The 26,695-nt window shown below is 42.8% G+C and overlaps 1 protein-coding gene across 2 annotated transcripts in view; it reads right to left on the bottom strand.

Annotated features, from left to right (window-relative positions):
• The window catches only part of CANX (calnexin), a 33,404-nt gene extending 14,549 nt beyond the window's left edge, over positions 1-18,855 (bottom strand). The window contains exons 1-7 of one of the 2 annotated variants that reach the window (XM_032395736.1): positions 18,676-18,855; positions 18,342-18,383; positions 2,516-2,692; positions 2,161-2,234; positions 1,414-1,472; positions 826-967; positions 201-282 (exon numbers count right to left, since the gene is read on the bottom strand). In XM_032395736.1, coding sequence (XP_032251627.1) covers positions 201-282; positions 826-967; positions 1,414-1,472; positions 2,161-2,234; positions 2,516-2,692 — 534 coding nt within the window. In that variant the 5' untranslated portion in view covers positions 18,342-18,383; positions 18,676-18,855. The remainder of the gene's footprint in view (positions 1-200; positions 283-825; positions 968-1,413; positions 1,473-2,160; positions 2,235-2,515; positions 2,693-18,341; positions 18,384-18,675) is intronic. The other variant, XM_032395735.1, reaches the window with a different exon arrangement.
• Positions 18,856-26,695: the final 7,840 nt, after the last annotated feature.

Here is a 26,695-nt window from a genome sequence, read left to right on the forward strand (position 1 = left end):
ATAAGGCACGATGGCTTTGAAATTCACATTTCAAATAAAAACCAAAGAAGAGTCAAAGTCAATATTCCCAATCCTCTAAATATTTCAACAGTAGGAGAGGAGGCCTTCATTTTCCCAGGTCTTACAAGATTCTCTTTCCTTTTCTCTAAGATTCTCAAAAGACAATTGTGGGTGGCCACAAGGAAACAGGAAGGACCTACCAGGTTAAGTTCTGGGGTTTTGGAAAGCAGTTTCACGTAGGCACCGCCACATTCTATTCCATTTTGGAAATTAACCTCATATCTGATTTCAAAGAGAAAAGTAGAAAACCGTAAGGCATTCTGAAAGATCAAATTTCTTAATTTACTTCCCCTCTCCCCCATGTTTTATCACAGGTCATACTTTCATCCTTAAGAAAAATTCCATCTTCTATTGCTTTGAAGACTTTTTTTTTTTTTTAAGGTAATTTTTACACCCAACTGGGGCTCCAACTCACACCCCAAGATCAAGAGTTGCATGCTCTACCGACTGAGCCAGACAGGTGCCCCTCATTTTCTATTGCTTTTGAATGGCTACCCAACCACCCCCCAAATGTAAGTTAAAATAAAACAAAACTTTAATGCAGATTCCCAGTGTAAAATCCTGATCATTTGCTATCAGGAGAAAAATAAGTCAATCTGTTTCAAAAGAATTTACTGGGAAGGAAAAAAAAATACTGGATTACAAGATACTTAAATACACCACAAACCCGCTACTGTAATATATAATTATTCTTGTAATTTTTTAGAGTAGAGTAATAATTTCCTGAGATCTGGGAAGTTTCTATCAAGCAAACATTTCACTCACTGAACAATGAGAGGCTTGGTATCAAACAGGAAGGGCTTGTTCAGTTTTGCAGAGATGGCATGATGCTTGGCCCGAGACACCAACACAAGCCCTTTATCACCTGGAAGCTTTGTTTCCTTCATTTCATCTACCTCCCACTTTCCTGTAAGACATCAGAAAAAAATCCACTTCCTAATTATGCCTTTGAAGATCCCTTAAATGGTAACAAGCAAAACTCCAAGTTGTGCACATCTATCATACTGGCAAATTTTTAACCTATTCCATTTACCTATGAGAGCTAGCCTATTAACCACACACACGTGACAAGTATTAGGATATGGTTTTTAAACCTGTAGCGTGTTCACTTCATCAATACCTAGAAAGACCTTCCATTTCCAATAGACAGCACCACAGGTGACACATTACCTCTCCATTTTATGGTGCAAAGCAGTCAACAGGTCTAACCCTATGAACACACAGACAGCAAAGCTTCCAACGAAAAATCTTAAAATGTATACATACTCTTTTCAAACCAGCCTTAAGAGACACTATAGAAACCACACGTGAAGCCTCAATCTGCTATTCTATGTAAATCAAATGGACTCTCACCGTCGTATTTGGCAATTTCATCATCAGTGTCATCCTTCTTAGCTTTGGATAAAATCCACCTGTAATTAAGACAAACCCCCAAATTAAGATTTAAACGATGGCTAGCCTGTGAAAAGAAACAATGTAAATACTAACAAAAGCAGATCTATCCAAGTCTTCTTAGCCTACTTAACCACTCCACTACTTTCAACTTTTAAATCTGCCACACAAACAGTAATACATTCTATTCAACTCACAAACCTATAAGAAAAAGTACCAAACCCATGAAATAATTCCATTTTTTTTTTTTTTTAAGATTTTAGTTAGAGAGAGAGCACGCACAACTGGGAAGGAGAGGGAGAGAGAATCTTAAGCAGACTATGCAAAGAGCATGGAACCTGACGCAGGGCTTGATCCCATGACTGTGACATCATGACCTGAGCTGAAACCAAGAGTCAGACGCTTAACCGACTGAGCCACCCCGGTGCTCCTCCACTCTTTTTAAGACTCAAGAGAAAAAAATTCCTCAGTTCAAAAGAACAATATATACGGTCAAGGGGGAAAGAGAAATGGAAATTAGACCCACATATTCTAAAAAACTTTTCTAAATGGACATGTTCTAAATTCTCCTAAATGAGCACGAACACTGGGGACATAAAATAGTTAAGACATTTTACTATATAAAATGCTATCCAAAAATGAATCCACTATCACATCATATTTACATGATGTTTGCCTCTAAGACATTTTCCCCTAAGAAACACTTACCCTGACAGAGTTCCTCTGTCAAAAGAATCAGCAAAATACACTTCCCCTGTTGGAACCGGAGCTTTGTAGGTGACCTGTGTTAAATATAAAAATGTATCAAGAATTTCAATTTTCAGCATGATTCCCTTCTTAGTAAGATTTGCTTTCAATTATCCCAAATTTTTATAGCTGGCTCATGATTATATATATATATATATATATATATATATATATATATATAATTTATCATTGGCAACATATAAGAAAGGCTGCTATTTTAGCTGACTTTGCTTCCCCTTGGAAAAGGATCCAAATTTACCTTTATCTTTGACTATCTCAAGAGATAAAACCAATAGATTCAAAGACCATTTCAAACCTTTGGAGAAGGAGGAACGCTAGAATCTGGTTTTGATTTGGAGTCTTCCACCTCTTCAATAACATCATCGAGGTCGTCCTCAATATCAATCATATCATCATCGTGTCCTTCATGAGCCTGAACGATAGCAGTTCCAAGGACCAGTAACATACACAGCAACCACTTCCCTTCCATCATCTACACATAAAAATATTAAAAAAAAGAGTACAATCAGTGAAATGTTATCACTTCCTTTTAAACATTTTATAAAGATCATTGACCCCTCTCTTATTTAAAATTAAGGCTTCCAAGGGACGCCTGGGTGGCTCAGTCGCTAAGCGTCTGCCTTCGGCTCGGGTCATTATCCCGGGATCCTGGGATCGAGCCCCGCATGGGGCTCCCTGCTCAGCAGGAGGCCTGCTTCTCCCTCTCCCGCCCCCCACTTGTGTTCCCTCTCTCGCTGTCTCTCTCTCTCTGTCAAATAAATAAAATCTTTTAAAAAAATAAATAAGTAAAATAAAATAAAAATAAAATTAAGGCTTTCAAATCAGAGCTAAAAGATCTTTATTGTGACTATTTTATTTTACAGATAAGGAAAGTGAGCCCAGGGGCGCCTGGGTGGCTCAGATGGTTAAGCGTCTGCCTTCGGCTCAGGTCATGATCCCAGGGTTCTGGGATTGAGTCCCGCATGGGGTTCCCTGCTAGGCGGGAAGCCTGCTTCTCCCTCTGCCTCTCTCTCTCTCTCTGACTCTCATGAATAAATAAATAAAATATTTAAAAAAAAAAAAAAAAAAGGGAAAGTGAGCCCAGAGAGATGAAGAGGGTCTACCCAAAATCAGTTAGTTAAAAGACTGAATTTCAAGAAAATTCCAAAACGGAACTCAAAACAATTGTCCCCATATAGAATGTTGGCTACCCAGACCCAGGGTGTCTGAATGCAATTTCAAACTAACTGCTTGCATTTAAAGAGTTTGATGATGGACAAAAGCCTCTTCTGCATATTAATTTACAATTTACAATCACATGGTAACAGAAGAGCTGAATAGCCTCACATTAAAGATTTAATAGCTATTGTTCAAAGATCATCAAGTTTAGATATGGTTTTAAATTAGTGTTTTAAGACTAACAAAAATATTAAACCAAGGACCAGCTACTTTTATCTTATTTTTCAAACACCTAGGTGCCTTGTGTCTTGTGTTAGACTGTCATGGGTGGCAGTGGGTCCTCTTCTCAAGGACCACAGATCTTTAAGATATAAAAGCTGAGTCCCATGGATGCACAACATGATTCAACAGTACGTAGTACAGTTTCAATTCTGCAAGATGAAAAGAGTACTAGAGATGGATGGAGGTGATGAGTGCACAAGAATGTGAATATACTTTATACCACAGAACTGTACACTTAATAACACTGAAGATAGTAAGTCAACAACAAAAATTAATTTTTTAAAAAAGATAGTAAATCTTATGTTTTTAATTCAACAACAACAACAAAAAAAATTAAGAAAAAACATCTGAGCTTAATACTTCTGGTCTTTTGTTTACAACGGAGACCTTTATTTCTTAGGCAAAGTGCAAAAAGAAAAAGAAAAAAACCTGAAGGAGCTCCTTCGTAAACTTCGAATGGCCCCAATTCATAACCAATGCTGCCATTTTGACCAATTGAGTTTCTAGAAAAATGCAGATCAATTTATTCTAATGCTCAATTTAATGCCAAATTCCTTATAAACTTTATAATCCTTTATAGTGAGTAACCTGACACAAAGAACTAGATTTTCATGCATTATTTAGTGGTATTTCTTTACTTACGCATCTTAGGACTGTGTTCACAAAATGAAAGAAGGGAGAGACTGGATTCCTAAATGCTTAGCATTTAGTACGGAAAATAAAAGTGCTAAGTAAAATCATTCATTACCTTTTCTAGGACTCGTATTAGTTTTTAAAAAAACTCTTAATGTCAACATTCTGCTTCAGTTTCTTATATACTTAAAAAATACAAGTAATCTCTCATTTATTCACTGGAAAGACCTCTGTTTTCTGCAATGGCATAGCAGTATTGCTGTTTGATTTACAACTTACTCTCTGAAACTAAACAGGCTGATTCAACCCTTTTATCTAAATCAATTTTATACAACTCCCAAGCTCTCTCTCATAAAAATAATGCTATAGGGGCACCTGGGTGGGTGGCTCAGTCGGTTAAGCATCTGACTTTGGTTCAGGTCATGATCCCAGGGTCCTGGGATGGAGGCCAGCTTCAGGCTCCGCACTCAGCATGCAATCTGCCTATCCCTCTCCCTCTGCTGCTCCACCCCCCTGGTGCACAGGCTTTTTTCTTTTTAAAGATTATACTTATTTTGAGAGAGTGCGTGCAAGCGTGGGGAGAGGTAGAGGGAGAGAGAGAATCTCAAGCAGACTCCACGCTGAGCATGGAGCCCCACACGGGGTTTCATCTCAAGACCCTGAGATCATGACCTGAGCTAAAATCAAGAGTCGGAGGCTTAACTGACTTGAGCCACCCAGGTGCCCCTAAATAAATAAAATATTTAAAAAAGAAAAGAAAAGAAACAATGCTATAAATGGTGATTAGCTTCCCCGGTATAAGCTACAAAACCAAATTAGCCCCAAACACAGCTAAAACAGTATGTAGCTGACTTTTTCAAAGTAAATAAAATATGTTAAGACTAGTAGTAATTAAAAGTACAAAGCAATGGATTACTTAGAACAGAGTACTGGTGCTGGAACACCGCTGTCCAAGGAAAAAAACTAATCAGGGAGATGGTCTGGTGGGCTAACTACTTACCTTTAAAAAAGGTAGGACTGATTTTTTTTTTCCTCAATAAGTTTTAATGTGTTGATATATTGCTGCTATGGACTGAATTGTATTGCCCTGCCCAAGTTTGCATGATGAAGCCCTAACTCCCAATGGGACTGTATCTAGACACATGACCTTCAAGAGAGTACTTAAGGTTAAGAGGTCACAGGGTAGGTAGGGCCCTAATCCAGTGAAACTGCTGTCCACATGACACTAGGAGTGTTCATGCACAGAGGCGAGTCCACGTGAGGACACAGCCAGATGGCAGCTCTCTGCAAGCAGGAGAAACATCCTCACCAGAAGCCAAGCCTGACAACACCTTGATCTTGGACTTCCAGCCTCCAGAATTGAGAGAAAATAATTTCCTATTGTTTAGGACCCTGCCGCGGTATTCTATACAGCAGCCTAGGCAGACTGCAATAGCTCTCCTTTGGTTTTTAAGTACAATGTAGAGCCGTGTTTCCCAAACTTAAACAGCTATCAGCATCACGCGGGGGGCTTGCTGAAACAGACTACTGGGGCTCAGTCTGAGTTTCTGATTCAGTCCAGGCCTGGATTTTTACCTTTCTAACAAGTCCCAGGAACCACACTTTGAGAACCATCGCTTAGGGTTTATGAATAATCCATTTGGGCTCTGTTTTCCAGTTTATAAAGCACTTTCATGTACACTGCTCATGTAAACCTCCCGTGAGGTATTACTCTCATTTTATTTTACACGTTAGGAATCAAGACTTAATGAAATCAAAACAAACTACTTATTATCACAACTAATAAGTGAGACTCAAAGAATGCAAATCCTGTATTTCTATTACACGAGACAGAATGCTACTGTGTAGTTGCATACTGAGAAGGTATAACGGAACAGAAGACAGGAAGACCAGGCAGGAGGAGCCTTTAGGAGAGAGTGATCTGGAATGTCCGGGGGGGGGGGGGGGGGTTCCAGATAGGGTTAGTGAGGGCAGAGCAACTGCAGAACAGCGAGCCCAGGCTGTGGGCCAAGGAACAGGGGGAAAGAAGGCATCTGTGTTGGGGAGGCAGAGTGGTCCCCCTGCAAAGAAAACCGTTTTCAGAGAGCAGAAGGCTGGCTACCTGTCCTGTCAGGAACAACACAGAAAGTCTCTAGCAAGCTTCAGAAAATGCACTCCTCGCCCACTGCCGTTTCCTCTACACTCTGAGGTGCAGAACCTGGTTCTTTAGGGGAGAGAAGTGTGCAGGCATTCATCGGTTCCTTTCACATTATTCAGAAGGCTGTGGAACCTGTGAGGAGTCAGGCTCGCCAAACCATGCCTCTCAGAGCTCTTACACTTAATGAGCCTTACCCTCTGCCAGCTTTATATCTGCTGCGTTAACACCAGGAATTTGCCAATACCCCCCCCAAAATGCTACAGCCAATAGGTCTATTCTAGTTCCAAGAATCACCAGTAAGTCAGCTTAAATGTTCCAAGTTTTGTTAGAGATTTGTCCATACTTACAAAGAATTCAACAAGACGTTTTAAGGTGACCTTAATTCTCTGCTTTGTTAATGAAAATCCAACATTACCAAGACACAGAATCCCCCCCATCTTCTTTCAGTCCCCCTACACCAAATGGAATCCAAAAGGTAGCACTGACTGGGTGGGTATTTATACAGGATGTTGCACTACTATGCTTTCTAAAAGAAAACATAGGAAAAAATTTAGGTGATCTTGTGAGTTTTTACGTAAAACATTGAAAGTAAGATATATGGAAAGAAAAACCAACTCTGTGAGACTTAAGAGAATTAAAAGACAAATCAGACAAGAAGAAAATACCTGGAAAACACACATCTGATAACAGACTGGTTTCCAAAATGTACAAAGAACTCACACTCACCAATAAGAAAACACACCATCCAGTTACAAAATGGACAAAAAATTCTGAACAGATACCTCACCAAAGATACTCAGATGGAAAATAAGCATATGAAAAGATGCTCAATATCATTTGCCATTAGCTAACTGCAAATTAAAACCACAAGATACCAGCATGCGCATATTAGAATGGCCAAGATCCAAACACTGGCAAGGGTGTGAAGCCAACAGGAGCTCTCATTCATTGCTGGTGAAAATGCACAATAGCATACCCCCTCTGGAAGACAGTGTGGCAATTTCTTACAAAACTAAACGGAGTCTTACCATCTATTCAGCAATCATGTTCCTAGGTACTTGCCCAACTGACCTGAAAGCTTACAGATGCACAAAAGCCTGCACACCAGGATTTCTAGCAGCTTTACCTATAACCACCGCGAACTTGGAAGGATCAAAAATATCCTTCAATAGCTGTATGAATAAACAAACTGCACTGCAATAGTATTCAGCAACTCAAAGAAATGAGTTCTCAAGCCATACAAAGACTTGGACGAATTCTAAGTGCATATTGTTAAGTGAAAGAAGCCAGCCCGAGAGGGCGACGTGTTGTATAATTCCAGTTATAGGACATTCTGAAAAAAGCAAAACTACAGATACAGTAAAAAGATCAGTGGTTACCAGAGGTTTGGGGGAAGTGGTCAGGATGAACACATCAGCACAGGGTGATAATTCAGGCAGTGAGACTACTCTGTAGGATGCTATGATTATGGATCCATAACTATATGCATTTGTCAAAACCCATGACACTTCACTGCATAGAGAATGAATCTCAGTGGATGAAAATTTTAGAAAATCCTTTAGGTCAGGTGGCCCAAGGACAGCAACACAGGATGTGACAATTGTTCTGTGTTACAGATATATTAACCACCTCATTGGAAGGAATGGAGGGAAGATGCTGACCTACGTAACTTCAGAAACAAGTGGAATCTGTAAACCAGACGGTGCGAAAGCACTTTTCCAGCTGGTAAGTTACCCCCACAGGGACAGGTTAACAAAGCTGATGCTGCTGTATGCGTATGCTGGAACTGAACGAGTATATGGGTGGTGGATGGCGGGAGCCACGTTCTCACCACTGGGTGTGGGAACTGACGGGTAAGCAAAGGAAAGAGGCTGGAAGAGTCCCTACGGTAACGGGAGAGAGCTGGAGACATCAATGTAAACTCATGTTGTGGCTAATTTACAGAGGCTTACATACAGTAGTATTTATAGATAGGCGCATATATGCCCGTTAGTATGCACACGTTTCCTTCCTGTGTCACCTTGAGGGCCTAAAAGAAACTACATCTCTGTAGCAATAAATACACCTAGTACCGAGATCTTGATTTTTTTTTTTTTTTTAAAGATTTTATTTATTTATTTGAGAGAGAGAATGAGACAGAGAGAGAGAGCATGAGAGATGGGAGGATCAGAGGGAGAAGCAGACTCAGGGAGTCCGATGCGGGACTCGATCCCGGGACTCCAGGATCATGACCTGAGCCGAAGGCAGTCGCTTAACCAACTGAGCCACCCAGGCGCCCCCGAGATCTTGATTTTTAATACCACCTCCAATTAAAGGGAACAGGGCCCTTTGGAAAAATGGCCAACTCTAGGATTGGGGCAGGAAATACACAAGGTGAGCCTGGAACATCTGACACTGCCAGTAAAGTGTTCAAAAAAGAAAACAAAAATAAAACACCCATAATGATGGGGGGGGGCGGGTATGTCAAAGGAACACAAGAAAGAGTGCCCAGTGGCCAAAGCGGAACAGTTATGAGCAACAAAATAAGTGGTACTAGATAATACCCTGAAGTAGAAAATAAATATCCATGGATCTATACTGACACAAATATATGGGTAAAGAAATAAATGGGGAAGGAGAGACAAATTTCCCATGCAGAAATATTCCAACTAATCTATGCAGTTACTCCTCCTTCAAGGAAGGAGAGCCTAACTCCCCACTCCTTAACGTGTGCGTGGCTGCACCAGGTGATGTCCTCCCTAAGAGCACACAGTATGGGAAGGGGGAGAGAGGGGGGGAACTTTACACTGGAGAAACCTGGCAAAAACTATCTCACCCAGGTGACCAAGGTCAACATCAACAGTGAGAGGTCATGTTGATAGTATGTACCCTTGACACAATGTGATGAAAAAAGGACTTTAACCTCCGTGGTCTTCCTCCCAAAAATCCATTATCCCCAGTCTAATCATGAGAAAAACACAAATCAAAATCCCAATAGAAGGACATTCTACAAAACATCCTAACCAGTAGTCCTCAAAAATGTCACGGTCATCAAAACTACGGAAAATCTAAAGAACGGTCACAGCCAAGGAGAGCCTAAAGAAATATGACTAAATGTAATGTATCCTGGAACAGAAAAAACACAACGGGTAAAAACAAAGAAAATCTGAATTAAAGAAAACTTTAGTTAATATTTATGTATCAATATTGGTTCATTAATTGTAACAAACGTTCTGCACTAATTTAAGTTGTTAATAGTAGGGGAAACTGGGATTCCTCTGTGCTATCTTCATAATTTTTCTGTAAATCTAAAACTATTCTAAAAATTAATTAAAAAAAAAAAAGATGTTCCACGATTATGCTTCAAATGTTTGATCTCCCACCCCTTCAAAAATATCCTGGGGCTGAAATATACCATAGGAATCTAGTCTAGCTCTCCTTTTTGACAAGACTAAGGTCCAGAGACCGACTTGCCAACAAGCAGTTATTGGCAGAATCAGGATCAGAAGCCAAGGTTCCTGCATCCCGGTGCAGTGCACCCTACTTGGTAATTCTACAAATGCTTTTGTCTGAAAGACCCAACGTGATTTTCCACATATTTTAGCATCTAGGAGGATTTCAGGTTTTTTTCCTCCCTTTTAAAGTCTTCATTTGTCTTTACGCTGACAGAATCCTAAGCAGAGAGCATACTTCTGTCACTTTGCTTTCCTGGTTCTAAGATTATCAATAGGAAATATATAACAAGGAGTTCAACAACAAAGCAAGAATGCTTTTAGAAAACAAACAGCACACACACACACACACACAGCCCCCCCCAACTTCCCCTGAGCCACAGGGCAAGTGGTTCCTAGATTTGGAAGGTTCAGGAGTAAAAGTGAATAAAGAAATTACCTTTTTAATTTTTTTTCAAAGATTTCATTTAGTTATTTGACAGAGAGAGAGAGAGCGGAAGAGGGAACACAAGCAGGGGGAGTGGGAGAGGGAGAAGCAGGCTTCCTGCCAAGCAGGGAGCCCGATGTGGGACTCAATCCCAGGACCCTGGGACCATGACCTGAGCTGAAGGCAGACGCTTAACGACTGAGCCACCCAGGCGCCCTTAACCGAGAAACATTTTCCCGTAATAAAGAAACACTGACCACATTTGCTAAAATTCTCTTCTGTTTCACAGTTCATGCTAAGAGGTATCATCAGCTCCTCAAGGGCAAGGTTTCCCGCATTCCTGCATGCCATTACAGCAGTCCGGTCCCCCACCCCCGACTTTAAGCCATTATATTCTTAGACCACTTCATTTTCTGGTTTTCTTTCAGGGGCCATCTTCTCTCCTTGTCTCTCGTAATTTTTATCACTGCAAGACTCTTACCTTAAACTCTACAGCAAAGTCCCTCTGAGCCAGGATGCAAATGCTGGGTGAATGCATGACCTGTAACTAGCTCAGTGCTACAAGAAAAAGTTTCACAGTGGGCTGCTTAAATTCCTATCTTAGTCAAATTATAATCACTACAGGTATGGACCTCCAGGACAGCCCACAAGTAAAAAACAAAAGCACAAACAAGAAAATCTTTTTTTTTTTTTTTTTTAAAGATTTTGTTTATTTATTTATTTGACAGAGAGAGAGAAACAGCATGAGAGGGGATAGGGTCAGAGGGAGAAGCAGGCTCCCTGCTGAGCCGGGAGCCCGATGTGGGACTCAATCCCAGGACTCCGGGATCATGACCTGAGCCGAAGGCAGTCGCTTAACCAACTGAGCCACCCAGGCGCCCAAACAAGAAAATCTTTTAACATCTATGAATCTACTGAAGTGGACAACTTGTCTCAAAAATGCCCTTAAGTTATATACAAATGTGAGTTTTGTGTGGCTCTGTCTTAAGATATCCTTTAATGTAAGCAAAGACTAAGTCAATAAAAACCCCAAAATACTATGGGGGCCAACACCATATGATCCAAGTTCTGATTTCTGTTAATCTAGACCTAAAAACAAAACCTATGGAGCGCCTGGATGGCTCAGTTGGTTACGCATCTGACTCCTGATAGGCATCTTTTTTTTTTTTTAAGTATTTATTTATTTGACAGAGAGAGACACAGTGAGAGAGGGAACACAAGCAGGGGGAGTAGGAGAGGGAGAAGCAGGCTTCCTGCGGAGCAGGGAGCCCGATGCGGGGCTCGATTCCAGGACCCTGGGATCATGACCTGAGCAGAAGGCAGACACTTAACGACTGAACCACCCAGGCGCCCCGATAGGCATCTGACCCTAGATTTCGGCTGGGGTCCTGATCCCAGGGTAGGGAGATCGAGCCCCAAACCAGGCTCCCCATTCAGCAGGCGTCTGCTTAAGATTCTCTCCCTCTCCTTCTGCCCCTCTCCATGCTTGCAAGCGCACGTGCTCTCTTTCAAATAAATAAATCTTTAAAAAATAAAATAAAAAATAAAAATAAAACCTACAATATCTAGGCTCTAGAGAAATCAACAGACTGCATATCCTTCAAATCCTCATCAATCAATCAACTGGACTTCTCATAAAAGCTGGGTGGCAGAGTTCAAAAGTGTTTTCTGGCAATCACAGGCTTAGATTGGGAATTATGTATTACAAACGGGTTAAAGGAGAAAACCATCTAATGCCCATCAGAAAACCTGGCTAGAGTGAAACACTAAACCAATGTTTGCTGATGGCATCCAATTCCATGACTGCCAAGTAGGTATCAAATATAAAAAAAAAAAAGTCGGTCTCTGACCTTCAGGAACTCAATCTATAATATGGTGTCCATAAAGTCTGGAAACATAAGAGGCAAAGGGATTAAAAAAAAAATCTGGAAACAAAAATATTTTATAGATTAAAAGTGACCTCGAGGACATTATGTATACTCGCCTATGTTTTCAGAGTTTATGAATATACTGTAGTATTAGTTCTACAAATCAATTTTGGGGGGTTTTGGTCAATATCAAAATAAACTCGTAATATTATAACCTATCTTTTCTTTATCTAACTTGCAAAAAATGCACAGGTTTGTTAGTACCACTTAAGACTCATGCTAGTATTCTCTTTCTACAAAAATAATGCCAAAAAAGTAACAATTTCAAAAATGAATTCTCAACATGACAAAATTGCACAGAATACTGTATACATACACATGCATGCAAATCCTGGTAAATTATGAATAAGGTCTGTAGATTATACCAAAGTCAATTTTCTGGATTCGAGATTGTACTATAGTTATGTAGATGATACCACTGGGGGGACGCCTGGGTGGCTCAATCAGTTGGGTGTCTGACTCTGGATCTTGGCTCAGGTCTTGATCTCAGGGTCATGAGTTCGAGCCCAGCACTGGGTTCCACAATGGGCATGGAGCCTACTTAAAAAAAAAAAAAAAAAAAGAAAAGATGATGCTACCATTGGGGGAAGCTGGGTGATGGGTACCAGGGACTGCTCTGTACTATTTTTGCAACTTCTTACAGGTCTATGATTAGTTCAAAATTAAATGCTTTTTTAAAATGATGTATACTGGATCAACGAAGATGACACTTTAGACTTGAGCAAAGTTGTCCAGACACCAGCTTTAAACTGACCTACTTCTGTAAAGCATGAAATTATAAAGGAAGACTGAGAAACGTGAGCTGGATGAGAAATTTGAACTTGAAGAGGTCAAGTCTTTCTCTTTTCCTTCCAGTTTATAAGGGTTTTGTTTTTGGTAATCGAATGTAATTATCTATCTATATCCAGGCCAGAGTATCTCCAGCCTCTGGGTTCGCATGGACAAACATACACAAAACCAAGAAAGCAGGAATGAAACACATGTACGTTTAATCTATACTATTATATATATGATTTCTGGCTTGCTTCCCAATTTCCCAAGGACAGAGCAAAAAGTCCAACTCTCAAAATCTCAGGGACAGGAGGCTTCAAGAGCACCTAATCTACTCACTTTTAATACTGCAGTCCATGCTTTTTAACTTTTAAAAGAGTGAATTCATTTCGACTTCTAGAGACGGGAATTTCCTATCTTAAAACTGCCGGTTCAGAAAAGTAATTCCTGATAACCCAAGGCCGTACAGTGCACGTGGTTGGTGTAACCTGTCATGTCAGAGAAACCTGGGCTCCAGACTCCCCTGCTCCTCTATCTGGCCCTGCTCAGCTTACTGAGCTCCCAGGAGTCTTCTTTCCCTATTTTACAGATGTGGGTAATAGTACTACTGGCAGGAAGGCCTGCTGTGAAAATAGAAAAAAATAATACAAAGTCTATCAGAGTCCAGGACTTTATAGGTAGGTATATGCAAATAGTTTGTTCTTGGATGCACAATTAGTACAATCAGAGTGAATACACCTTCAGTTCTCATAGTAGACCCATAGGTCTAATACATCTGCCTCCTCCTCCAACGTTTTTCAGCAAAGCTGAATAATTTTGCATAGCCAGAAAAACTTGCTTTCCTCTAATCACACTATATGACTTCTTAACTCTTCCTTGCAATGGTGTCTCTATAATTTTAGCATTTGTGTACAGAAATGTCCCATGTTTATCTGTGATTTTTTTCCTGCTTAGTCACTGATTTCTGTTCATGAATTCTCCAAAATTCAATTTATTTCTGGTTAATTGTAATTCTGTTCTCAGCACATTCTGAAAAAAGACAATCCCAATTATTTTACTACATACATTTAATAATGTACATGAGACTTCACCTGAACACGTAATATCTTATTTAACAGAAACAGACAAATCTGCATTGAATTTCAGCAAATCCGGACAACCACTTAGATCTTTAGGAATAGGCACACTAAAAAAATAGTAAATTTGCACCCTGTAAGGCACAAAACTTTATTCTCAATAAGGGTCTATTTAGGAAAAAGAAGATCCTTAAAACAAATGGAGGCTTATATTATTGTTTTTAAGTTTATTAAATTTAAATTTTTGTATTTTATCAAGTCTAGTCTATTTTTTTTTTCATAAGAAATATTGGTCTGGGGCACCTGGCTGCTCAGTCAGTAGAGTATGCAACTCTTGATCACAGGGTCATGAGTTCAAGCTCCATGCTGGGCGCAGTGCTTACGTTAAAAAAAATACGTATTTTGGTCTATGGTTTTCTTTTCTTGGGAAGTCTTTGTCTGGTCTTAGTATTTGAGGAATACTGACCTTACTAAATGGGTTGAGAAGTACTCTCTCTCTTCTATTCTTCAAAAGAGTTTGTGGAAGGATTGCTATTAATTCTTCCCTAGGTTTCTGAATGAATTCACCAATGAAGCCATTTGGTTCTCAGCTTTTATTTGTGGGACTTTGTTTCTTAAAAGAAGTTAGGAAATTTCAACTCTAAGTCCTGTAATCCATCTGAAATTAGAAAGAGGAACAGAAGAAATCCCCAGGAAGGGACTATTTGTCTCTTCATCAGGTTGAGGAAGTTCTTTCTATTCCCAGTTTGTTGAGTATTTTTATCATGAAAGGGAGCTGCATTTTGTCAAATGCTTTTTTGTGTCTACTGAGATGTGGTTTTTGTCCTTTATTAATGTAGTGTGCTACATTCATTATTGTATGTTCAACCAACCTTGCATTCCTGGGATAAATCCCAGTTGGCATGGTGTATAGTCCTTTTTATATGGTGCTGGATTCCATTTGCTAGCTATTTTGAGGGTTTTTGCACCTATTTTCATCAAAGAGAGAGGTCTACAGTTTTCTTGTGAAGTCTCTGGTTTTGGTATCACGGTAATACTGGCCTCATAGAATGAGTGGGAAGTGTGCTCTCTTCTATTTTTGGAAGAGTTTGTGAATGACTGATGTTAATTCTTGTTTTAAGTATTTGGTAGATTTAACCAGTAAAGCCATTTGGTTCCTGGCTTTTCTTTGTGGGACTTGTCTCTTAAAAGAAGTTAAGGTATTTCAAATAATTCCTTTAATCCATGAGAAATTAGAAAGAGGAAAAGAAGAAATAACCTAGCTAATGTTCTTGTTCAAAAAAAAAAAAGTGATTTTTTTTTTTTTTTTAAGGCAGCATATAATAGGAAATGAGGCAGTCTTTCTTTCATGCAGGTTATCCACTCATCTATTAATATACCCTTTTCAAAATGTTGGTCTTATGGGGTTTAAGTATCTTGGGTTGTCTAACTTAATCCTCACAAGAACCCCAGGAGGTTTGATCACCCTCAGCTGACACAGGAGAAAACTAAAGCTAAGAGAAATTACAGAAACTGTCCGAGGTCACAGTTGGACATACAGCGGTATATATGAGCAGGAGCTCAGAAGTCACAATCCCTCCTGGATATCCAGTAACTTGGCCCACTGAGTGAACTACTAACTTCAGGGCCCTCAGTTTCTTCAGCTCTTAGATGAGAACAACAACACTATATACTTCTTAGGGTCACTGTATAAACAAAATGCACGTGCCTGGCTTACAGGACATACGAGCAACGCTAGCAGTGATTTCTACTATTACTAGGTATTGCCCAGTGATACCATGTAAGTCTTAATGGTTCTAAAACTCTAAGTTTTAAGGCAAGTAAGAAATTTTAAGCCTTAAATTGGAAAGGAACCAGTTAAAAGGGATTTGATTCCAGTCACAGATGAACCATTTTACTACTCTTTATACCTTCTCACTGTATTACACATGCATCTAGTCAAAAAGTAAAAGCATTTAAGAAGGGGGAACTACATAAAACATGATCTTTATTGGGAATGCTCAACCATTTAAAAATATATCTATACTACCTTGTTTACAGTTTTGAATTTTGTTTTTCGTTGACTGGAACATAATTGGTTTTTCCATAGCACTTTCTTTTTTCCTATAACCTAAGTAGGTTTAACATGTGAATACTCAGAGTACATTGCTGAAGATCCTCTAAATTCTTAAAAAAAAAAAAATCTCCAACTAGGTTTCACAGCTCACAGTTAAGCTTAATTTAAAAGTACATCTGCTGCAGTCAGGGGCGCCCGGGTGGCTCAGTCGTTAAGCGTCTGCCTTCGGCTCAGGTCATGGTCCCAGGGTCCTGGGATCGAGCCCCATGTCAGGCTCCCTGCTCAGTGGAGAGTCTGCTTCTCCCTCTGTCCCCTCATCCCCCGCTCATGCTCTCTCTCGCTCTCTCTCTCTCTCAAATAAATTAAATCTTTAAAAAGAAAAAAAATAAAATAAAAAATAAAAGTACATCTGCTGCAGTTAAAAAAGCGCCCAACTAGCAGTACTTTCCCGATGCAGTTCTACAGCGAGCTATATGGGTTACAACTATGTTTGGGCCCTTTTATTTTCCCCAGGAGTTGTTATGGACTGCCAGTTCTGTCTGCACAGTGCAGCACACTGTTCAAAGTAGTTCCCTGTTCCCCATCTTATTTGTCCCTCCCAGTGGCCCCCGAAAGTTGAGGCAGCCAGGAGACTTCCCATTTCCATTTTAAAGATGGGGAAACCAAGGTGGTTCATAAGCTAGTTACTTACCATGCTGGGCCTGGAATTCAAGACTCTGCATTCTGCTTACCAACGGTCATTTTGTCCCTGAAGCTATCTCGCAGGGCAAAGCGAACTCTCATGAAAGGATGCAAGAGCATGATTGCCAAAACGGCAGCAACAGCTTCTGCCTAAACGTTTACCTCTCATGGTTCTTGGGAGATAATGTGTTAGTTGAACTGTCTGTCCGGTTAATATAGTTAGGTGGAGCGGGATGCTAACACCCGTTTTCAGATAGGTCAGAAAGTCTGTCGTTGTAGGACTCGTTCACTCCAATACATAGTTCATTCACTCTAGCCTCCTCACGATCCAGTTACCAGGTTTGCTGGCTTGTGCACTCTAGGATGGTGCAAAGAACTCCCACACAGTGCTTTACCTCTGTTCCGAGTCTGCTCTAAGTATAATTACAGCAAGCGTACAACATGGCAGTGATTCTATTCATGACCCTCGAACAATGCGGGAAAAGCTAAGCTACAGAATGATTTCAAAACTCAACACAATTCTTCTCTTAAAAACAACAGAACTCTACTCGTTAAAAAATTAAACAAAATGTTCCATTTCTTAAATTAGAGGTAGAGAGACTTAACTGTGGCTCACCTTTGTCCTCACAAGCTTTTAATATTCAGCTCAGTTTAACTTCCCTCAACCAGCATTCACGTGTGCCAAGCCCAGCAGTTGACCCACTAGATCCATTTCTCCCTCCCATTACTGTAAATGTAGTTTCAGCCAGAAACCAATATTGCACTGTATGTTAACTAAAATTTGAATTAAAAATAAATAAGTAAATGTGACTTCAGATACTGGTAAACAGGGGCTGGTTCAAAGTGCAGGATGTGAGTGTAGTGGACCAAGAGCATTTGGATTATAGTAACTTAATGCAATCAATATTTATACAACAGTTATGATGTGTCAGACCTCCCTATCTTATTGTACACCCAATTTAATTCTAACAACAACTCCATCAGGTATTATGATGTCCATTATTTGGGGAGAACTAGGACACAGAGGGTAAGTAAATTGCCTAAGTTCACACAACAACAAATGGGCCATAAAGGGCTCGAACCAGGGCGGTAACCTTAACCCCTACACCAAAACTGCCCTGCCCTCAACTATAATCCCCAACGTGATCGTAAAATTAATGGCATGACCTTGGGCCTGTCATTTCATAGCTCTGGGTCTCAGCTTCCTCCACCATAAAACGCCATGCCCTTAGTGGGCTTTTGGGTGCTATCCTGCTTTTAAAAATGTCCACTGAATTCCCGACTGGATTACTCCCCACCCCCGAATAGGTGTAAACGTTAAGGCTGAAGTTCTTCAACCCAGGCGTGTTCTGGCACATTCTCTACCCTCTTCGGGGTGCCAGGCTTCGGTCTCCGCTTTGCGGTTTTATTTTCCAGTTCTGAACCTGTGATGCTGCTAATCCCAGACACTCGCTCCCGGTCTGGTACCATCTTCTCCCGCTGCTACGAGTACGGACTAGGCCCTGCCCCACTGCAGACCTTCCCCGTTCGCTCCGACCCACCTCGCGGCTTCCCGGGCAGCCAGTAAAAGGCCTCCGAAAGCCCTAGAAGCAAAGCCATAGGAAGAAGTTAGCTACCCAGAGGTCAAGGGAGCCTCTAGGGCACCTGCCACGCCTCCCGACCCCGGCGGCGCGGCCTGGGCCCGGCTCCCCACACCAGGCTGCCCGCGTCGGGCCTCGTCCCTCGCGGCCGGCGCGTCTGCTGGGGCCTGGGCCCTCACACCCAGCCCGACCCCCTCGGCCCCGGCCACGCCCGGCCCTGGGGCCGCCGCGCCGCGCACCCAGGCCCCCCGAGGTCCTCACAGGCCCGAGGACACGCGCGGGCCTCCTGCCTCACCTCGAGTTTTACGGGGTCCGCCGGCGGTGCCCGCGCCTCCACCCGCCCGCACACCTGGCCCGCGCTGCAGTGGAGACAGCGGCAGAGGCGGCCCGACCGTCACGTGCCGCAGAACCAAGAGGCCTCGGCTACCGCTGCTGCCGCGCGAGCGAGCCCCACCGCGCGGAGCCCGGCCCTGCGTCCGCCCCTCGCTCCTGAGTAGCTAGGGCCAGCGCCAAGTCCCGCCCCCTCACGCAAGCTCCGGAATTTGGTTGGCCGATGTGGCCATCGCTCTCTGCACCTTCCCATACGCCCCCTAGGGCTATTCTTCGTGGAGTGTGGGGATTGGCTGGGAGTGAGGCAGGAAGTGGCTGTTGGTTGGGCGGGAGGGAAGGGGCGGGCCGCCGCGGAATCGGGAACCTGGGGCGCGCGCGCCCTGGGGCGGGGCTGGCCGGGCAGTTGTTCCGGCGCCCGGTTGCCCTGATGCCTTAGTGGGCCCGCTGCCCGGCGTTTCGTCCCCGCCTCTTCGGTGCCTGCGCCGCCGGTGCCTGGAGCTGGCCCCCGGGATGGGCGTTGGGTTCCCTTTACTCAAGGGGCAAATGGCAGCCGGCAGAAGGGGTGGGAGACCCTCTGGGCCACTGGGAAAGGCTTGTGCCCGGAGGCGGCATGTGCGGGGCCCGGAGGAAACCCGGCGCGGGCTCCCCTGGCCCGGCCTGGAGTTGACTGCACGGCGCTGTGTAACCAGGCGCCACCGTTCTTGCAGAGTCATCTCTCTGGGCGCAGCAGCCTGCCGCCTCCTTATCCAACACAGAGTCCAGAATACGATATAACCCAAGGTTATTTCCATTTTCAGTTTGCGATGTTTCCTTAAGTAAGATTAAACGTAAGGCCACAGAGACGGACTGACGGCTGGGTTGGGAGAAAAGGATGGGAAGATTTCAGACCCATCACAACTTGTGTAACCCACTTTTAACACATCTTCAGGTTTAATATGCTGAGAACGTCAGAAAATGGAAATGGCCTATGGTTTTTCTAGACGTTTATAGGTCCTGGTCTTGGTCTTCCGTTTGTTTGGAGGCCCGAAGGCTGAATCTTAGGATGGAAAAAACTAGAATCAGCAGGTGTATCGCTTATCCCAGGAACCAGCATTATTCCCTCCTGCCACTTGGAAGGAGAAAAGAGGAGTCAGAGTTTGGTGTTTGCCTGAGTTTAGTATTCTCCAGTCCTTCAACCCCCAGATCTATGTAAGAGAATTTTACTTATGATATTTCGAAGGCCACATGTTGCAAACAATGTAGTTACAGGAACAATATGTGAGCAAAAGAGCTACTCCAGTAAAGGTGCTAAGAGGTAAAGAGAAAGGGCACCTGGGTGGCTCAGTCGGTTAAACGTCTGCCTTCCCCTCAGGTCAGGATCCCGGGGTCCTGGGATGGAGCCCCACCTCGGGCTCCCTGCTCAGCGGAGAGTCTGCTTCTCCCTCTCCTTCGACCCTGCTTGTCCTCTCTCTCAATTATAGATAGATAGATGATAGATAGATAGATAGATAGATAGATAGATAGATAGATAGATAGATAGTAAAGAGAAGGTAATGGAGGGGCGCCTGGGTGGTTCAGTCCCTGGAGCGTCTGCCTTCGGCTCAGGTCATGATCTCAGGGGTCCTGGGATCAGCCCCACATCGGGCTCCCAGCTCAGCAGCCAGTCTGCTTCTCCCTCTCCCTGTGATCTCTCTCGCTCTCACTCTCTCTCAAATACATAAAAATCTTTTAAAAAAGAGAGAGCGAAGGTAATGGAGCTTTGAGTTAGGAGGAACTGCTTTCATCTAGAATGGACAGGGAAAGAGGTAAGACTTGGCTGGACCTGGTAGATACGCAGGACTTCTATAGCTGGAGAGTTGGCGGAGGGTTGAAGGCTTCATTAGCTGAGGGAACAGCATAGGCAAAGACAGGAAAATGGGTAGGGTGTGTTTAGGTTGGAGTGTTTTTAAAGATTTTATCTCTTTGGCTGGAGAAAGGTGTCCAAGAAAGAGTGTTTTGGCCAGAGAAAGGTATCTAAGAAAGTGATGGGAGTCAGTTCCAGGGTTGGGTATGGGGCAGGCCTTGAAGGCCAAGCCAAGGAGTCTGCAAGGGAGATGGTTTAGATTTTAGATTTGGATTTTAGATCATTTTAGTATTATTCCAGGGAGGTCTGAAAGAGAGAGACTATGAGGCCAATTAGGAAGCCACTTCTTGGAGGTGATTTAAGGGCAGGGTTAGGGAATGGCCTCATGTATAGAAAAAAAACATTAAATGTTGACGCTGAAGAATGGTCTGTTGGACTCAGGAGGCTAGGGAAAGAGAGGAGTCAAAGCCAACACTGGGAGTGTGAGCCTGGGTGACCAGAGGTGAACTGTATAGCCCCCCAAAAAAGAGGGAATTCAAACTTGGCTGATCCTGGGGATCCTGTCTGGGCCCAAGACAGAGCAGGACTCGAGATCCTGCTAAGAGTCCTGCTGGGGATTTTTTTTTCTAAAGCATAATGTTCTTCAGAGGAGGAAGCAAGGGGCACCTGGGTGGCTCAGTCAGTTAAGATCATGATCCCAGGACCCTGGGATAGAGCCCCAAGCAGAGCTCCCTGCTCACCGGGGAGCCTGCTTCTGCCTCTCCCTTTGCCGCTCCCCCTGCTTGTGCTCTCTCTCTCTCTCAAAGAAATAAACTCTTAAAAAAAAAAAAAAAAGGAAGCAAAGGACAAACCCCAAGGAATATCTTTCTTTCCTCCAATTTAAAAGCAGTCACTGTTGATTAACTGACCAGATTACAAAAATAATCACTGTAGAGACCTCAGGTCATCCTTCTAATAAGCCCGCCAATCTGGTCTTCCCTGTGGCCAACATCTCCACCTTCTACAAAATGGGTGGTCTTTTTCTTCATTCCACTCCTGGAAATGATCATCTGAAGGGCCCCAGGAAGTTGTTTGCTTCTCTGAAGTATTTTCCAGCACTTCCAAGTGAAGATCTCATGAATTAGATCGTCCATGCAGATAATGCCATATTTACCAAGAGATGGAGAAACCCAAGTGTTATCTGTCAGGGCATTTGGCTGCTTGTTGGTTCGGCCATAACCACACTTGTGGATTTGTTCATTTTCTGACTTAAGTTTCAGGTACCTCCTGGGCAATATACGGTTCCACAAGTGAAAAGTGAAAAGGAGGCTTTTTAATAACGTGCATATGTTATTTTTTCAATAAAGAATCACCTAAATGGGGGTACCTGGCTGGCTCAGTTGGTAGAGCATGTGACTCTTGATCTCGGGCTTATGAGTTCAAGCCCCACATTGGGAATAGAGCTTACTTAAAATCACGTAAACGTCCACTTTTGTGTTTAGCTTTAAAATATGAAATGTTTAAAACTCAACATAGAGGCGCCTGGGAGGCTCAGTTATTAAGCAACTTCCTTCGGCTCAGGTCATGGTCCCAGGGTCCTGGGATCGAGCCCCACATCGGGCTCCCTGCTTCACCCTCTCCCACTACCCCTGCTTGTGTTCCCTCTCTCGCTATGTCTCTATCTGTCAAATAAATAAATAAAATCTTTAAAAAATAAATAAAATAAAAAAAATAAAACTCACCACAAACAAAACTGTTGACCAATCCGTCCTTCTTATCCAATTGCTGCTTATAACTTAATTTGCCCCCCCCCTTTCTGCAAGTCGCTCTCACTCTTGCTTATCCCCACCTTCCCTTGCTTGAAAGAGAAAGGGGGGGGACACAGCCAGAAGGAGCACCCTACATTCCTATTCAGTTCTTTCTCTCTGGTTAGGCTAGTAACCAGCCTCCAACCTGAATCTCTCTAGGGACCCACCAGTAATCACCTTATTAGCATAAACTCAGGTGTGGCTGAAAGGGGCTCCTTAGGAACAGCAAAAGACACTCCTGGGGCACTTGGGTGGCACAGTTGGTTAAGCGTCTGATTCTTGATGTCGGCTCAGGTCATGATTTCAGGGTCCTGGGATCAAGCCCAGCGTCAGGCTCCCCGTTCGGTGTGGCATGTACTTGAGATTCTCTCTCTCCCTCTGCCCCTGCCCCTGCTCTCGCTCTCTTCCTCTCTCAAAATAAATAAATAAAATATTTTAAAAAATAAAAAAGACGCTCCTATCGCTCAGGAAATTCCAAGGATTTCAGGAGCTGTGCACCAGGAACCCAGAACAAAGACCGATTTTTATGATACTACCATTCCCTCATAGCGATTCCCAGCCCATCCCTACCACCAGCCTCAGGCAAAAGCTGACTTTATTTCTGTTACTACAGATCTCTATTTTCTAGAGCTTCATATAAATAGAACCATATCGTATATATGTTTTGTGTCTGGCTTCTTTCTCTGAACAAATTTTTCCGAGATCCTCATTTATATGGTAACATTTATCACGAATTTGTTCCTTTTACTTGCTGAGTAGTATTCCATTGTATGAGCATGCCAGTTTATCCATTCACCAAGTAACAGTTATCTGGGCTGTTTCCAATTTGGGACTGTATGGTATAAAACTGCTATAGACTCTCTGTACAGACATATCTTTTAATGTTCTCTTAATAACCCAACATCCTCCATTTTTTTTTGGTTTACTGCCACAGTTGGTAATTTCGTCTTCCTGTTGCTGCCCAAGCTGTGGAATAAGGTTTTGTTGAAATCTTGCACATCAGAAAAATCTCTTGGGGCACCTGGGTGGCTCGGTCGGTTAAGCGTCTGCCTTCGGCTCAGGTCATGATCTCAGGGTCCTGGGATCGAGCCCCGCATCAGGCTCCCTGCTTAGTGGGGAGTCTGCTTCTCCCTCTCCCTTTCCCTCTGCTGCTGACCCCACTTGTGCTCACTCGCTCTCTCTCAAGTAAATAAATAAAATCTTTTTAAAAAATCTATTTATGGGGCGCCTGGGTGGCTCAGTCAATGAAGCATCTGCCTTTGGATCGGGTCATGATCCCGGGGTCCTGGGATCAAGCCCCATGTCTGGCTCCTTGCTCGGTGGGGAGCCTGCTTCTCCCTCTCCCCCCTGCTCATGCTCTCTCTCACAAATAAGAAAATAAAATCTATAAAAATAAAAATAATAAATAAATGTAAAAATCTATTTAATCTACCCTCAAGTAGGTTTTTTTTTTTATTTGATTGACATATAATTTACATACCATAAAGTTAGCCCATTGTCAGTAAATGATTCAGTGATTTTTAGCCATTACCACAATCCAAGTTTAGGATATGTCAGCCTTTGTATGTATTTGCAGTCAACTCCCAGCCAACCCCAGGTAATCACCGAACAGCTTTCTCCCTTTATTGATCTCCCTTTTCTAGAGAGGTCATATAAATGGAATCATACTGGAGGGGAATGGGGTAACAGGGTGGTGGGCATTAAGGAGGGCACGTGACGTGACGAGCACTGGGTATTATAGGCAACTGATAAATTACTGAACACTACATCTGAAACTAATGATGTATTATATGTTGGCTAATTAAATTTAAATTAAAAAATTAAAATAATAAAAATTTTAAAAAATAAACGGAATCATACAATATGCAGTCTTGGAATCTGATTTCTTTCACAAAGCATAATGTTCTTGCAGTTCATTCATGTAGCAGCATGTATAGGAATTCATTCCTGTTCATTGCTGAATAATATTCCATTGCAAGGATATGCCACAATTTATCTATCCATTGAACAGCTGATGGACCTTTCGATTGTTTCCAGTTTGGGGCTATCGTAGGTAATGCTGATAGGAACATCTGTATACGAGTATTTATACAAACATTTCTATTTCTCTTGGATACTATGTAGGAGTAGGACCACCAGCTTATGTGGTAAATTTATGTTTAGCTTTAGAAGGAATTGCCCAGTTGTTTTCCAAAGTAGTTGTTCTATTTCACAGTCCCACGCCGGAAGGTTTCAGTTCTTCACAGCATCGCCAACACTTGCTATGGTCTGTCTTTTTTGTTGTAGCCATTCTAGTGGGTGTGTAGGAGCATCTGGCTGTGGTTTTTTCCAAATTCAGTGAGCCCCCTCTGGCAGCGAAACTGTTGGATGGTACGGCCTGCCCGGTCGTGGTCGGCTGCCCTGCTGCCTAGGCTGGGGGACTGTGAGCAGCCCGGGCAAGTATGCCACAGACTCTCTGTTCTCACCTAGAGTTCAGTGGTTTTCCATGGATAAATGCTTCTCAATTTCTCCTTTGCTTTTGGTCAATTTCCAGAACGCTAAATGGTTTTTTGGATTTCTTTTTTCCTCCAACTTTATCATCGTTTTCTGGAGAGAGAATTGTTGATCTCCTCACTTCACCAGGCTGCTACCCTCACATACTTTTAGTTGAAGATTTTTTTCCTCTGTGTGTCTTCCCTAGACATTGCTTTTTTTCTGTTTTCTTGCATTGGCCTCTATGTTTCACATTGCACGGGATATTTATTTGCCTTGTCTGCACACTAGAATCACTTGGAAAGCTTTTAAAAACCCCAGTGCCCAAGCTGTACCCCCAGAACATTACATCAGAATCTCTAGGGGGAGAGCACAGCCATTTGAAACTCAAAAGAATTATAAGTCAGTGAAAAATGAAAATGTCAACAAGTTTTTTTTTTTTTTGAAAGATTTTATTTATTTGACAGAGACACAGCGAGAGAGGGAACACAAGCAGGCGGAGTGGGAGAGGGAGAAGCAGGCTTCCCGCTGAGCAGGGAGCGCAATGAGGGGCTCAATCCCAGGACCCTGGGATCATGACCTGAGCCGAAGGCAGACGCTTAACGACTGAGCCACCCAGGTGCCCCTCAACAAGTTTTTAAAAAGAAAAAAATAGAAATTAAAGTGTAAAGAAAAAAAAAAAAAACAAAAACTAGGGGCACCTGGCTGGCTCAGCTGGACAGCATGTAACTCTTGATCTCAGGGTCGTGAGTTCAAGTCCCACTTTGGGTGTAGAGATTACCTAAAAATAGATAAACTTAAAAAAAACCCAAAAAACCAACCTACGCTCCTGTGTTTCCCCTTTACTCACACCAGTACCATACTCATAACCCTTCTGACACCAGATGTGTGGGAGTTTTTCCCACACCAAGCAATTCTATGACACCAGCTGGGTGCCCTACAATTTAACTCAGTCCTGACACCATCTACCTGGAGATAGCTAGCGTCAGATCCCACCAGTGAAAGGCTCAGTCTATGAGACTGACCACACTTTAGATGCCAATCACAAGTAGTGGGTCCCCAGGTTACCCACAATGTCTGTCCAACTTGGCTCCAGATCAGAGGCTCTTGCGACCTCCTCTTGGATTTGATTCTTTGCTAGAACAGCTCGCAGAACTTGGGGGAAATATTTATGTTTACCAACTTATGAAAAGATATGACCAAGGATACAGATGAACAACCAGATAAAAGGATACATCGGGCGAGGTCTAGGAGGGTCCCGAGCAAAGACACTTCCATCCTGTGGTGTTGGGGGTATGTCATCCTTCCTGCACACAGATGTGTTCACCAACCTGGAAGCTCTCTGAACCCCATACTTTGGGGGTTTTTAGGGAGGCTTCATCAGAAAAGGCATGATCGATGGTTAACTCCATTTCCAACCCGTCTTCCCTCTTGGGAGAATGGGGGATGGGGCTGAAAGTTCCAAGCTTCTAATCATGGCTTTGTCCTTCTGGTGACCAGCCCCCAGCCAGGAGCCCACCAACACCCACCTCGTTAGAACAAAAGACACTGCTATTACCCGGGAAATTCCAAGGGATTTGGAAGGTCTATATCAAAAATAAGGGTCAAAGACCAAATATGACAGCAAAAGATGCACCTAGTACTGTTACCACTTAGGAAATTAGAAGGGTTTTAGAAGCCCTGTGTCCGGAATTGAGGGGGGGGCAGTACAGAGAGTATATAGATTTCTTTTTTTTTTAAGATTTTATTTGAGAGAGAGACAGAGATAGCGACAGAGAGCACAAGCAGGGAGGAGAGAGAGAAGCAGGCTCCCCACTGAGCAGGGAGGCGGACGTGGGGCTCGATCCCAGGACCCTGAGATCATGACCTGAGCGGAAGGCAGACGCCCAACCGACTGAGCCACC

This window comes from Phoca vitulina, unplaced genomic scaffold (assembly GCF_004348235.1).
Source record: "Phoca vitulina isolate PV1807 unplaced genomic scaffold, GSC_HSeal_1.0 scaffold87, whole genome shotgun sequence".
Taxonomy (NCBI): Eukaryota; Metazoa; Chordata; class Mammalia; order Carnivora; family Phocidae; genus Phoca; species Phoca vitulina.